This window comes from Crocodylus siamensis, chromosome 11 (genome assembly GCF_052110815.1).
Source record: "Crocodylus siamensis isolate JL-2025a chromosome 11, ASM5211081v1, whole genome shotgun sequence".
Lineage (NCBI taxonomy): Eukaryota > Metazoa > Chordata > Crocodylia > Crocodylidae > Crocodylus > Crocodylus siamensis.
Window position 1 is genome coordinate 22,019,771 of NC_143405.1, and position 12,436 is coordinate 22,032,206.

Genomic DNA, 12,436 nt, shown 5'->3' on the forward strand with positions numbered 1-12,436 from the left:
CAAATAATTGGAGGTTTGTCTTGAATTTGTCCCCTTCCCACTGCTACAAGAGGAAAAATAAATCTGGGGGGGGGGGGGAAGAGGGTCATGAAGCCCCCTTGCACTTCACCTCCCCCAAAGTTCTTCCCCCTGCATTCTCTTCCCCCCTTCCTTACTGTCAGACCCTAATCTCACTAAGCACATGGAAGTAAGGAACAAATTAAAAAATACTGGCCTTGAAATAAACATAGCTATAAAAATGCACACAATACCGAGATTTAACTCATTCAGAATTGATACATTTTATCTATCTTTCTTGAAACTGTTGCTCATGATTTACCAAATGATTCATTGGGCTGGGTCCCAGCAGTCAATAGCATTTTAAGCCATGGTGACTCCACAGTTTAGCACTGCTCAGTATGTGTGTCTACTCAGGATACCACCCACAAAGGATCCATGTGCTACTTAGATCCCACTGATGTTTGGAATTGGATGTTCTTGTCATAAATCCTGGGATCCTCCAAAAATGTATATGCCACAACCTGGTCCAGCTCCACCTCATTGAGTGTAGGGCCACACTAATCGTAGGCAACAGGCTAAGGGGAGGACAACAGAGGGATTCTGAGTGAACTGTTTGGTGATGTTTGCCAGACATTTAAGATTGGTGAAGAAACAGGAATAATTGGAAATGGGAAAGAAAAGTGCAGCTAAGCTGCAGGGGTGAAGAGGAAATAAAAGTATATGCAGTGCAGTAGTTCACCATGTGGAGAAAAAGATGATTAGGAACAGTTAGCATGGATTCAACAAGGGCAAATTATGCCTGACCAACTTGATTGCCTTGTAGGATGAGATGACTGGCTCTGTAGATGTGGGGAGACTGGTGGATGTAGCAAAGATTTTGATATAGTTTCCCACAACATTCTTCCAGGCAAGCTAAGGAAGTACAGGCTAGATGAATGGACTGTATGGTCGATAGAAAACTGGCTGGAGCATTGGGCTTGGGAGTACTAATCAATGGCTTGATGTCAAGCTGGCAACTGGTATCAAGTGGAATGCCCCCAGGGTTGGTCCTGGGGCAGGTTTTGTTCAATGTCTTCGTCAGTGACCTGGAAGATGGCATAGAGTGCACCCTCAGCAAGTTTGCAGGTGATACCAAGCTGGCAGGGGGTAGTAGATACACTGGAGGGTAGGGCTAGGATTTAGAGGTACCTAGATAAATTGGAGGATTGGGCCAAAAGAAATCTCATGAGGTGCAACAAGGACAAGTGCAAAGTCCTGCACTTAGGATGGAACAATCCTGTGCCCAGTGCAGGCTGGAGTTTGATTGTCTGGGCAGCAGCTCTGCAGAAAAGAACCTGGAAGTTACAGTGGACAATAAGCTGATTATGAGCCAGTTCTGGGCACCGCACTTCAAGAAGGATGTGGATAAGCTTGAGAGAGTACAAAGAAGGGCCACCTATGACTAAGGGCATGGAGGATAGGCCCTATGAGGAAAGACTCTGGGAACCGGGCCTGTTCAGTCTGAGTAAGAGAAGGCTGAGAGGTGACTTGATGGCCACCCACAAGTAAGCCAGGGGTGAGCATCAACAACTTGGGGAGCAACTCTTCAGGAAGGCACCTCAAGGAAGGACAAGGACCAGGGCATAAATGAATAGAGGGTGAATTCAGGCTAGACATAAGAAAAACTTCTTTGCTGCAAGGGTCCCCAGAATCTGGAACACATTCCCAGCAGAGATGGTGCAGTCACCCTCCTTGGAGGTGTTCAAGATGAGGCTGTACAGGCACTTTGTCTAGGTTGTCTGAGTCCAATAAATTCCTGCCCATGGCAGGGGACCAGACTTGATGATCTTGTAGGTTTCTTCTGGTTCTATGATTCTATGAATGGAGAAACACATGGATTTTCCACCTTTGCAAAGAGCTCTCTGCAGGTGGGCAGAGTTCCAGCCTGCAAGGGGCTGGTGGGAGTGGGAGGAGGGCAGTCAGGTAGGGGTGCCATGTGCATGTATAGAGAGCAGCTTCTGCAGGTATGTCTGGCAGGGGGAGATGGGGGATTGAGGCCCCCATAGGGAGGGAGGGAAAGAGTTGGGCTGGGGCTGCTGCTTAGCCGGGCAGCGGGTGGAGCTTGGGGCTGGGGGCTGAAACGCATGGCCGCAGGGCCCTGGCAGGGAGCAGGACAGGGCTGTGGGTGGCTCATTGGGGGCCAGGGTTGGCTCCCTGCCACTGTGAACACTCTCAGGGGGTAGTGGGGGACTCATGTTCCCCAGATCTGTGTGCAGGGAGGGTGCGGGTGCAGGGTGCCCATTGCGGGCTTGAGCTCCCCACCCTGCTGCCCACCCCCTGGGGCCTCCACAGCACAGTGGGTGGGACCTAGCATGGCAGGGCAGAGCATGACTGGGCAGGAAAGTTCCTTGCAGGCTGCAAGCCCTGTGTTGCCCTGACGAGGTACCCTCTTCCCACCCAGCAGCACTGGGGGTAGCAGCATAGGATTGTGCCCCTTACTGCTGCAGGGTGGGCAGGGGGTGTGTCACCAGGGCAGCATGGAGCTTGGATCCACACAAGAGGGAGGCATACATCCATGACACACAAGCTTGAATCCATAAAAATAATCCTCTCAAAGAACCACAAATGCTATGCTACATAAGTGTTTTTTCTCCTTTAAGAAAAGATACCCACAAGAGAGATCTCTGTGGAATATTGTGTAGTTGAAAACTGATTGCAGGATGGGGTCTTTTGAGTTAGGCACTGATCTAAAGGTTGAGTCAAGAGAGTACTACTGAATAAAGATTATCTAGATATATATGCAGCTTCAAGTAGTAGTCTGGCATATTTCAGTGATAGAAATATTGCAAACGCATGCTGTGGAACATGCTTTAAATCAGATTAAATGGGCCCAGTGCCTCTGAATTGTCGAATACCAACAAGGTCATAATATCGTACCCATAACTTAATCTATGTTCTGAATTGACCTTGGATTGACCTCTAGACTTATCCCCATATACTATAAAAAGTCTAGATGATTTGTAGATTGGTTAGTCCCATTTAAAGAACCCCTGAACCTTAGATTATAAACATCCATTGCATGAAGACTGCTCTGTCTACATCCTGAGGCAAGCAAACTGCCAGAAAGAAGAGAGGTAAGGAAGGCCAAGGCAATGTGGCAACACAGTACTTGCACCAGCACACAGAACTGGAAACTAGATGGAACAAAATTAATGAAAGAAACTTTACAAAGATATTCTTTGAGCCAATACCCTTCAAGGATCTGAAGAAACTGAAGTACAGCTCCACATATAAAAAGTGTGTGTGTGTGTGTGTGTGTGTGTGTGTGTGTGTGTGTGTGTGTAAGGGGCATATATAAATAGCTCTTCAAGCAGACTCAGTTCACTTAAATCAGTGTCTACATATGGATTTAAGCATTGAATTTTAAAGAAAATTGGGTGTGATCAACTGAAATAGTTTATTATATTCAAGCATTAAATGCATTCTAAGATGCAATTTTGCATCTGTTCTCTTTAGTTTGCTTTACCTTAAAAGTGTGAAGCTGCTATATATATGCTCAATGCAAAAAAACTTGGTATTTTCAGGAGTATTAATAATAAAATGCATGCAATTCTAACCTTCCAATCATATCACTCACAGTTTATTTTCTAAAAACACTTCTTAAAACACTTCTTACCTAATCTCTGCTTCTCACAATGGTTTTTACAAAATTTCTCAGAGTTAGTTGCACTAGTACCCAGTATTGATGGAAAACAGATTATTTTCCACATTTGCCCCCAACATGCTTGAGCAAAATTTCCCAGTTTTTAAAAAGTTCCATTTGAACCTGAATTTAATATACAGAGGTGACATTTCAAGTATTGTCTATGTTTGTCAGTTACTACACCAGGTTCTCACTACTCTATATAAATTAGGCTGTGCAATGCCAGCCTTTACATCAACCAATCCTAGTACAGTACTAACAAAATCATTGCTTGGCCTCCAAATGGACTCAGAACAGTTTGGGGTCTTTAATTTTGTCAGTGACCCCGACTGGCTACTCCAAGTGGGGACAGCCAAAATGTAGCAGAGCTCTGGACACAACAACTGTTGCAGGGATTAGGTATACTGAGCTATCTAGGGAATTAAGTCAGCTAGACCAGATTTTCAGCCTGCATGGTGTAAAGCAATGCTGAAGGGTCATATGAAACGTGTAAATCAGCCTGACAAAGTAGAAACCAGGCTCTTTCCCTCAATTATGGGAAAAAGGAGTTAAACATGTTACATATACCTATTCAATACATTCTCTTATTATTTTATACTGGTTCAATAAAAATATTTCTAATTAGCAACAGATGTGCTTAAATGCAATCTAGAATTTCCAGGTTGGAAATAAGGCAACTCTTATATTATTGTCTTTCCTTGAGTGAAGTTACCATCCCAATTATGATTGTTAAGGGAAAAGTGTGAATAGCAGTATCTCCATTTTACAGATAGAGGTGCTTTGCTTACCTGGCATTATGACATCAGGAAAACCCAGTTTTCTGGTAATAGCTATGCCTCTGTTAAAGATCATGGGGTTTTCCCTTCGAATCTGCTCCATGTCCCCACGAAGGAGCTGTAGAGAAATGATAAGCCCTACAAAAAAAAAATCATTTATTTTTCCAGACCCAAGAGCGTAAATTCAGTCCACAGAAGGCATGTATGGAAAATAATTTCTTACATTAAGTTCATTTATTACAAGTATATGGGAGAGGCAAGGATTTCTGTGGGTGACAGACAAGCTTTCAAATACAATACATCATTCTTCAAGTCAGAAGTCTAAGTTTATCCCAACCATGCAGTTGATCCAATAAAAGATATCGCTCACTGAAATCCTTGCCTCTCGCATATTTTTTTCCAGATATGAGACATGTTCACCCTAGATTTCATATATCTAAAAGAAACAGCTAGGAGTGTAATGTAAACGACTGTGAATTTGGATTACAAAACTAAACTTGGAAGATATGTTATAGCATGATAGTAAATCAGTTAGAAGACAGTATTTCTTACCTGGTATATAGCAGGCTACAATACACTGGTCAGTAATAATGCAAGTTTTTATCTTAATTACCATATTGAGGAATACTGTGGGATTTCCCCAAAGTGTCTTTAATCTAACCTAACACCATAAAACAATAATAAAGCTCATTTTCTAAATTTGTCTCTAACTACCTGATGTGATACTGATGATCTATAATAACATTCCCTTTTGTACTTAGTACTGTCCTAGCATAAGTAACTGGTCAAACAGACTGCAAGCTCTGGACCAAGAAGTAAGATGGGTCAGTAATTTCCTGTCTTTAGATGCCTCTCTGTATTTTCCAACACTGAATAACCGGACTGGGATCAATTATATTATTAATTTCAGCTCAGCTGTCTACATAGTTATTCCTCTAATTGCTTTTCTATTTATATATCAAGAACATAAGAAATACCACTCTGGTTCAGACTACAGATCTGTCTAGTTCAGTATCCTTCACCTCACAATGGAAGAAAGCGAATGCTAAGGGAGAGAGTATTTATACAGCGTTTACCTTGACTGTTCTGTTTCTGCCCTTTTTCCCTTATAGCTTCCAGCATTCGGAGGCCTAGAAGGTCCTGATTTGGAAGCTGCAGCCCACTGATTAACCTATCCTGCATGACAGAGGCGTAATTGCCCGGTACTGTGCCCTGCGTGGTGTCAGCGCATGGAGCATGGGCAGCAGCTGGAAGCTCAGGGCCGCAGGTGGGGGTTTATCGCCTCCTTTTTTTGCCACCAAGACGCGTGTCAAGTGATCACTGAATCATCAAACTTCAGTGACAGAAAAAGGAGGTGACCTCACCCCCACAAAGAGCAGCAAACCTCTGACCACTGCTTCTGTACTGCATGCTGCCCCTGCTAATCTGCCCTCCTTCCTGCAGTGAAGGTGTGTGTTGTATGTGTAGGGGAGAGGAGTGTGAGGTGCCCCCCTTAGGTAACACCAAGGGCTTATACCCCTTGACTCACCCAAACTTTTGCTACTGAGGCATGAATCTCTCCAATCCCTTTTTGAGTCTGATTTGATTAGCAGCCTCTACAACATCTTGCTTGTGCAATGAGTTCCACAAGTCAGTTACATGCTGTGTGAAAAAGAACTTCCTTTCACATGTTTTAAAACTGCTACCTAATAATTTCATTGCATGTCTCACAGTGCTAGTATTGTGAAAGACAGCAAATACCTAGTCTTTCTTCACGCCATTTATGATTTTACAGACCCCTTTTATATCCCCCTCTCAGTTATCTATTCTATAATGCAAGGGACACACATTAGGCATAAACTGGCTTAAGTGATGAGAAACTGGTTTAAACCTGTAACAGAACAGACATTCAGTGTACATAAACCAGTTTGAAAATGGCTGAAACTGGTTTGAGATAAGTGTGGTTGAATGGAGTATAAGACTTAATGGATTTGGCTCAAACCAGTTTATGCAACGTCCGTCCTAGACACTTTGCTGGTTTAAGTTAAATCAGACACCCCCAGCATCCTGGCATGCTCTCTGGTTTGGGAGGGGCAGGGCTCTCTGCTTCAGTCCAGCCAGGCTGTCCCCACCCCTCTGCTCTGCAGCCTCAGCTGGGACCAGCAGTGGCAGGGGTCTGGCCAGAGAGGGGTTTTATTCCCCCTCCCTGTGTCACTGGCAGGGACCTGAGCCGGGTATGCCTGTACTCCCTGCTCACTGCTGCAGCAGGGGGGAACCATGACCCCTGAGGCAGAGGGGGACAAGGAGTAGGGTTTGCTTCCCCACTACCCCACTGGCAGCCGGGTGGCTCCCTGCCCAGAACAGGCCCCCTGCTGTCCCCTCTGCCAGAGGCCAGAGAAATAACCCAGTCCCTGCCCCACCCCAGGGGCCCTGCCTGGCTGTGCCCTCTCCCCACTGCTGCAGCAGGAGGGACAGAGCTGTTTATGGGGGTGGCAGCCCCTGTCACACTGAGGGAGAATGAGCACAGAGAGGCCACTCCACTGCAGCAGGGTCTGCCTGGCCCAGCCCAGCTGCTGCTGCCCTGTCCTCAGAGACAGCGGCTGAATAAGGCAGGGAGCTGCCTCTGAGCACAGGGCAGGAGCAGCCAGGACGGGTAGATCAGGCCGGTCAGACCCGGCTGCAGTGCGAGCAGCCCCTCTGTGCTTGGAGCAAGCCCTTCTCAGCAGGAAGGGGCTTAATCAATTGCTGGCCATTGGGTCTGCTGGTCCAGGCTGCATATGAAGCTCGGGAGGAGGGGGACACGTGGGGGCTAAATAAGCCTCCTCAGTGTCTTGCCCTGGCACAGAGTGAGCAGCAGGGGGTGGCTCTGTCCCCACCCCCACCCAGCAGCTGAAGCAGCGAGAGGTGAGTAACCTACGGGCAGGAGCCTATCACGGCTTCCTGGCAAGGCTGCGCTGCGGGACTGGCACAGAGGCTGTGGAGATTTGGCACTGCAGGGGCTTTCAGGGCTCTGCCCCCAGACCCCAGATCTGCTGCATGCAGCCCAAACCCGCAGCTCCTCACTGGGAAGGGGCTCGCTCTCCCCCATAGTTTAAATTTATGTTTAATTGAATAATAGAATAAAATTGAATTCTGAATATGACATGAACTCTGTCAAGACAATAATTCCACCCAGCTATTTATGAAGCAAATCTGAACTGAAATGATCAGAGCTAGCTTTCATGATAGTTAATTTGTAGGTGTGAATGCACTGGTATTTCTCTGGACCACTCAGATAAGTATCTTAAGCAAACTTAATATTTATTTATTTATATTTCCACTTCCCTTCTAGACAGAGATTTACGGTGTCTTCACATCAGCATAGCTTAGGTGTGTGTAACTGCTGAAAGTTTCATGGAAGTGGTACTCCTTGATGAAGGAGGAAAGCTTTATGATCCAGTATAATCAAGAGAGATTTTTTTTTTTTGTTCACTACTTTGCAAATCTTCTATATCTTGCTGAGCCTGCATAGGACCATTTAACCAGAAACATATTGTTATCAATGGACATATAGAATAGTTTTGCTAATGCAGATAGTTAAAAATATTGCTACTGGCTTTTCCTTAGCTACTGGCTTTCATAAGCATATAAAAATGCCCAGTAAAAGTCAAATATGAATGAAGAATCACACAGAAAGGTATTACTAGAGCAGGCCACTAGCTGCCTCTGCAACACAGCCCTGTGGAATGCAGAAATGTATAAAAATTACTAAGAAGAAAATGTAATGTCTGGGATCATTTATTACTGACACTGCATGAGCAGGAGAATATCTATGGTAAACAGTCAGTGGGCATGTCTACATGTGCATTTACTGTTCAGTAACTCAATAATTTACTGCTCATAACTCAGTAAGTTACTGCACACTAAGTAGTTTTTAGGTTGGTGTCTACACGTGGAGCTGTTAAAGTGCAGTAATGCTGTGTTTGGATTGACTTGGGACTAAAGTTAATCCCAAATCAGTCTACACACACAGTGTTATTGTGCAGTAAGGTGTCTACACATGCATTAATGTGCAGTGACTAATTGGGTGTAAATTTGATACCTGCATAATGCAGGTATCAGATTTATGCCCAAGTCAGCACAAGTTTTCATAGTAACTACACAGTACAGGCATGCATGTGTAGATGCACGCCCATCCTGCATAGTAATTTTCAGTTACTGCGCAGTAACCTAAATTACTGTGCAGTAAATGTATATGCTTTCACATGCCCAGTGTGACTTAAAAGGAGATATACTTCTACTTATAAACTGAACACAGTGGCCTAAACGTTATTTCATTTTACATGACTTAATGGCGTGTGTGCAACTATGTACCTTCAGTTTTTGGCACTTATGCCAGTTCAGAGCAGCATTCATTTCACTGAACTCCATACCCTCTGGCCCTTTATGTCTCCCTCTCTTGACTGCCCAGGGCTCAGCTTCTAAGGGACAGCTAAAGAAGTTTGGATAATACATAACCTGTAGCCTTTTCGTTAGAACACTCTGCTATGGAGTAACAGATGCAGGTTCAAACTACTTCTGGGTAAGAGGAAGTTTAAAACCTGGAACTCCAGTTCTCTAGACATGTGTCTTAATCACTGGCTATTCATCTAAAACAGGGCTGTCTAACTGGCAGCCTGTGAGGGACCAGTATGCAGCCTGCAGACCCCTGCAGTCACCTCTCCCATACAGTAGCAGGATTGATGAAAGCCCAGGAAAGGCCCCCCACCCCCCAGGCTCCCCATGGGGAATATGGGAGGGATCCCAGAGGGCTGTGTGAAGCTTTGGTTTCTGATTTGATTCAGAGGATATTCAGCCTGATTCATCAGCCAAATCTCTGAACCCACTTGAATCAGGAGACACTTTAATCTCTCTGAATTGAATTGGAACCTTCCAAATCTCTTTGGAGAGATTTGGAAAGATTCAATGATTCAGACATAGACACAGCTTTAAATATTTTTTCTACGTACCTCGAGGTACTGGGCGGCTCGTGAATGTTGAGATGCTGGGACGGATGGAGCACCTGACAGGAGTGCAGGGGGGCTCCCCAGTGCACTCGGCAGCAGACCTGGAAGTGAACCAGAAGCTCTTCTGGTCCACTACTGGGTCCACTGGGGTGCGTGTGGGGACCTGCCCCCCGGCTTGGCTGCTGGTGCCTTCTTGGTCTGCGGAGGCACCTGGGCTCCCCCTGCAGCCAATCACCAAGCCAGCGGATCTGGAAGTGGACCAGAATTACCCCCTGCACTCCTGTGGGATGCTCCATCTGCTCCCTTCATCTCAGCATTCATGAGCTGCCTGGTACCTCAGGGTATGTAGAAAAAACATATAAAGCTGTGTTTATGGCCATATCACTGATTCACTGAATCAGCATTGAATCTTTAGATTTGGAGTTGGCTGATTGAATTGGGATTATGATCTGAATCAACTAATTGAATCACTGTCTCCGATTTGGGCCGAATCCGAATCAAATATGACCCATTTCGCACACCCCTACTATGCACTGACACTGTCCAAACAGCAAGGAACAGAAAATGGATTTCAAGATGGGGAGGCCTGGGGAAGTGTGGGGGACCCTGAAGGCCTGCCCTATAGTATATGTCTTGCGTGTTGTGCAGCCCAGGGGCCACTGAAGTTGAACAGTCCTGAACTAAATATGGCAATCCTCAGCCGACCATGCCTCCCAGCATTTAACACCTGCTAACTGTGGTTTTTCTGAAACTATAATTTTGGTACTTACCAGACCTTACATACATACCTGATCTATATAGTTCCTAGTACATGGGTGCCCAGCCTCGGGCTGCCATAGTCTGATGCCCTGCTATGAAACCAGGTATGCCATTAGCTTGGTGGCACATGGGGTCTTGACAGGTCCCAGCCACATGTTCAATTTAAGGCATGATACAAATGAACTAGTATATGTGGAATAACTTCGTGGCTTGTTTACTGCATCATCATCACTCCTTAAACTGAGTTGCATGTGTGGGTGGTTACTATTTAAGGTACAATTAACCTGTTAATTGAGTCTTAAGTATAATGTGTCAGGGGCCTAATTACACAAAACTGCAGTTACATGGCTCCATACATACCAATTAAGGAAAACAGGATCTAGCCCAATAAAGTTTTACCTGAAAAAGTACCAAATCCATCACAAATAATAAAGTGAGCACTTGGCTAGGTGTGACGGGAGATCATGTGGAACATGTCACATAAAATTCTTAGTTTAATCTAAGAACTCTTTAACAGTTACTGTAGCAAAATAAAGAAATCAAGTAATAAAGAAATAAAAATAATTACCATAGTTTGAGCTGGGTGCTGTGTATTTGGTGCTGGACTTGCGGATAATGTTTTCATGTATCTGGTACCATTCATTTTCATTGTTGCACCTAAAAGAAAAGGGAGCTAGTTAAAATTACCAGTTCTTTTATGAGTCATCTGACAATAAGAAAGACTGCAGTGACAAAAAGAAATAAAAGTTATGTGGTGTGCTGCCCAAGAGAAATCCCTTACAACTCCCTTTCTAAGAGTCAGAACTGCAACACTGAGCCAGAAGGGAAACAAGACATGTCTCCAAATATTAATCTCCGTATCCTGGGCACTTCTGAGCCTGTGGTGCCTTTTCTGTCATTGAAAGAATTTTTTTGGGAAAAGTTTCATCTCACACACTATGATCTGGGAAGGCGGAGGGGAGGTGGAATTTATACATTTTTAACTCAATTTTGAAAAAAGATCAATTTAAACCTAATATTAACTATATGTTATCCTTTCAAATTTGGTAACAAATCAAGTTACATCCCAAAATATAAAACCAGATAATTTAAAGGTGCAATAAAAGAGAAACTTGAGTAGTTTAATTATTTGCAGCAAGACTTATGCTTAATTACATTGCACAGTTTTTTGAAATATAATAATAGTCCAAGAAATTTTGACAACAAATGATCATAAAAACTTACAGAATGTTAAGTGCATATTTTATGTTATTGCTAGGAGAGAGGTTCCTTGCTATCATTTATTCATTTAAGTTCACATACACATGCAGTCTTACTACTTAGAAGTCAAAGAACCATTTGAATGATGTAATTAGCACTACTACTAACTCAGCCTGAAAGATCAGATAAAAATCAAAGATTAACTGTCGATTTCAGTTTAGGTGAAGCACTGAAATTTATTCTGCAGATTAAGGTTCTTAACAACATTCATCCAAGGTAGCCAGCTGTATTGATCATAAATAGTATAAACCATACAGATTAATTTCTTACCTAGTTAGTAGTAAAAGCAATGACAATGAACAGGGTTAGTTCTGAAATACTGTCTAATATACATCTTGACCATTGTGCTAGCCATTTCACATATTTTAATATTGCACACATCCTCAGGATAAAGATGAGTAGAACTTTCTGTCCCTCTTATTCCACAGACTGTTTTTATACACTTTAAATTTTGTTTTTCAATCCTCTCCTCCATTTCTGACCTCCTCTTCAATTTTTGTTCCCTCAAATTATATCATGTAACATAAAAATTAAGGTTAATAATGAATAATTAGAACAGCAATTAACAAAATGTGTTTGTAATAAAGGCAGGGTGGATTCTTTACTATATTATGTATGGATTCTACTGCAATCACTCAAGTAAAACAATATTTAAAACTGATGCAATTCACTATAAAATCAAGTTCATTACTTCTATTTACTTTTCTATCCCTCATCCTTTATCCTTTATAGTTGTTTTGTTATGTTCTGTCCAGTGCAGATATTAAAGCCCTATACCTATTTGTTGACTGTAACAGCAATATAATGATTTGGTCTTTCGCTAAAATAAAATTCTTGTGTGTAATAATAACAAGTTGTTTTTGAGTTGCATGTCATTTAATAACATTTTATATAAGTTCCCTGGTACTTGAGATTTTTCATCCCCTTAAAATTCTTCCCCAGACCCTGTGCCCAGGCAGACCTACCCAGTACAGAATTATGCTTTAGTGCAGGGG

General features: G+C 43.4%; 1 protein-coding gene across 10 annotated transcripts in view; it reads right to left on the minus strand.

The window, feature by feature from the left end:
• The window catches only part of DOCK3 (dedicator of cytokinesis 3), a 632,225-nt gene that overhangs the window by 154,895 nt on the left and 464,894 nt on the right, over positions 1-12,436 (minus strand). For all 10 annotated transcript variants that reach the window (XM_090021446.1, XM_090021452.1, XM_090021451.1 and 7 more), the window contains exons 13-14: positions 10,750-10,838; positions 4,471-4,596 (exon numbers count right to left, since the gene is read on the minus strand). In XM_090021446.1, coding sequence (XP_089877572.1) covers positions 4,471-4,596; positions 10,750-10,838 — 215 coding nt within the window. The remainder of the gene's footprint in view (positions 1-4,470; positions 4,597-10,749; positions 10,839-12,436) is intronic.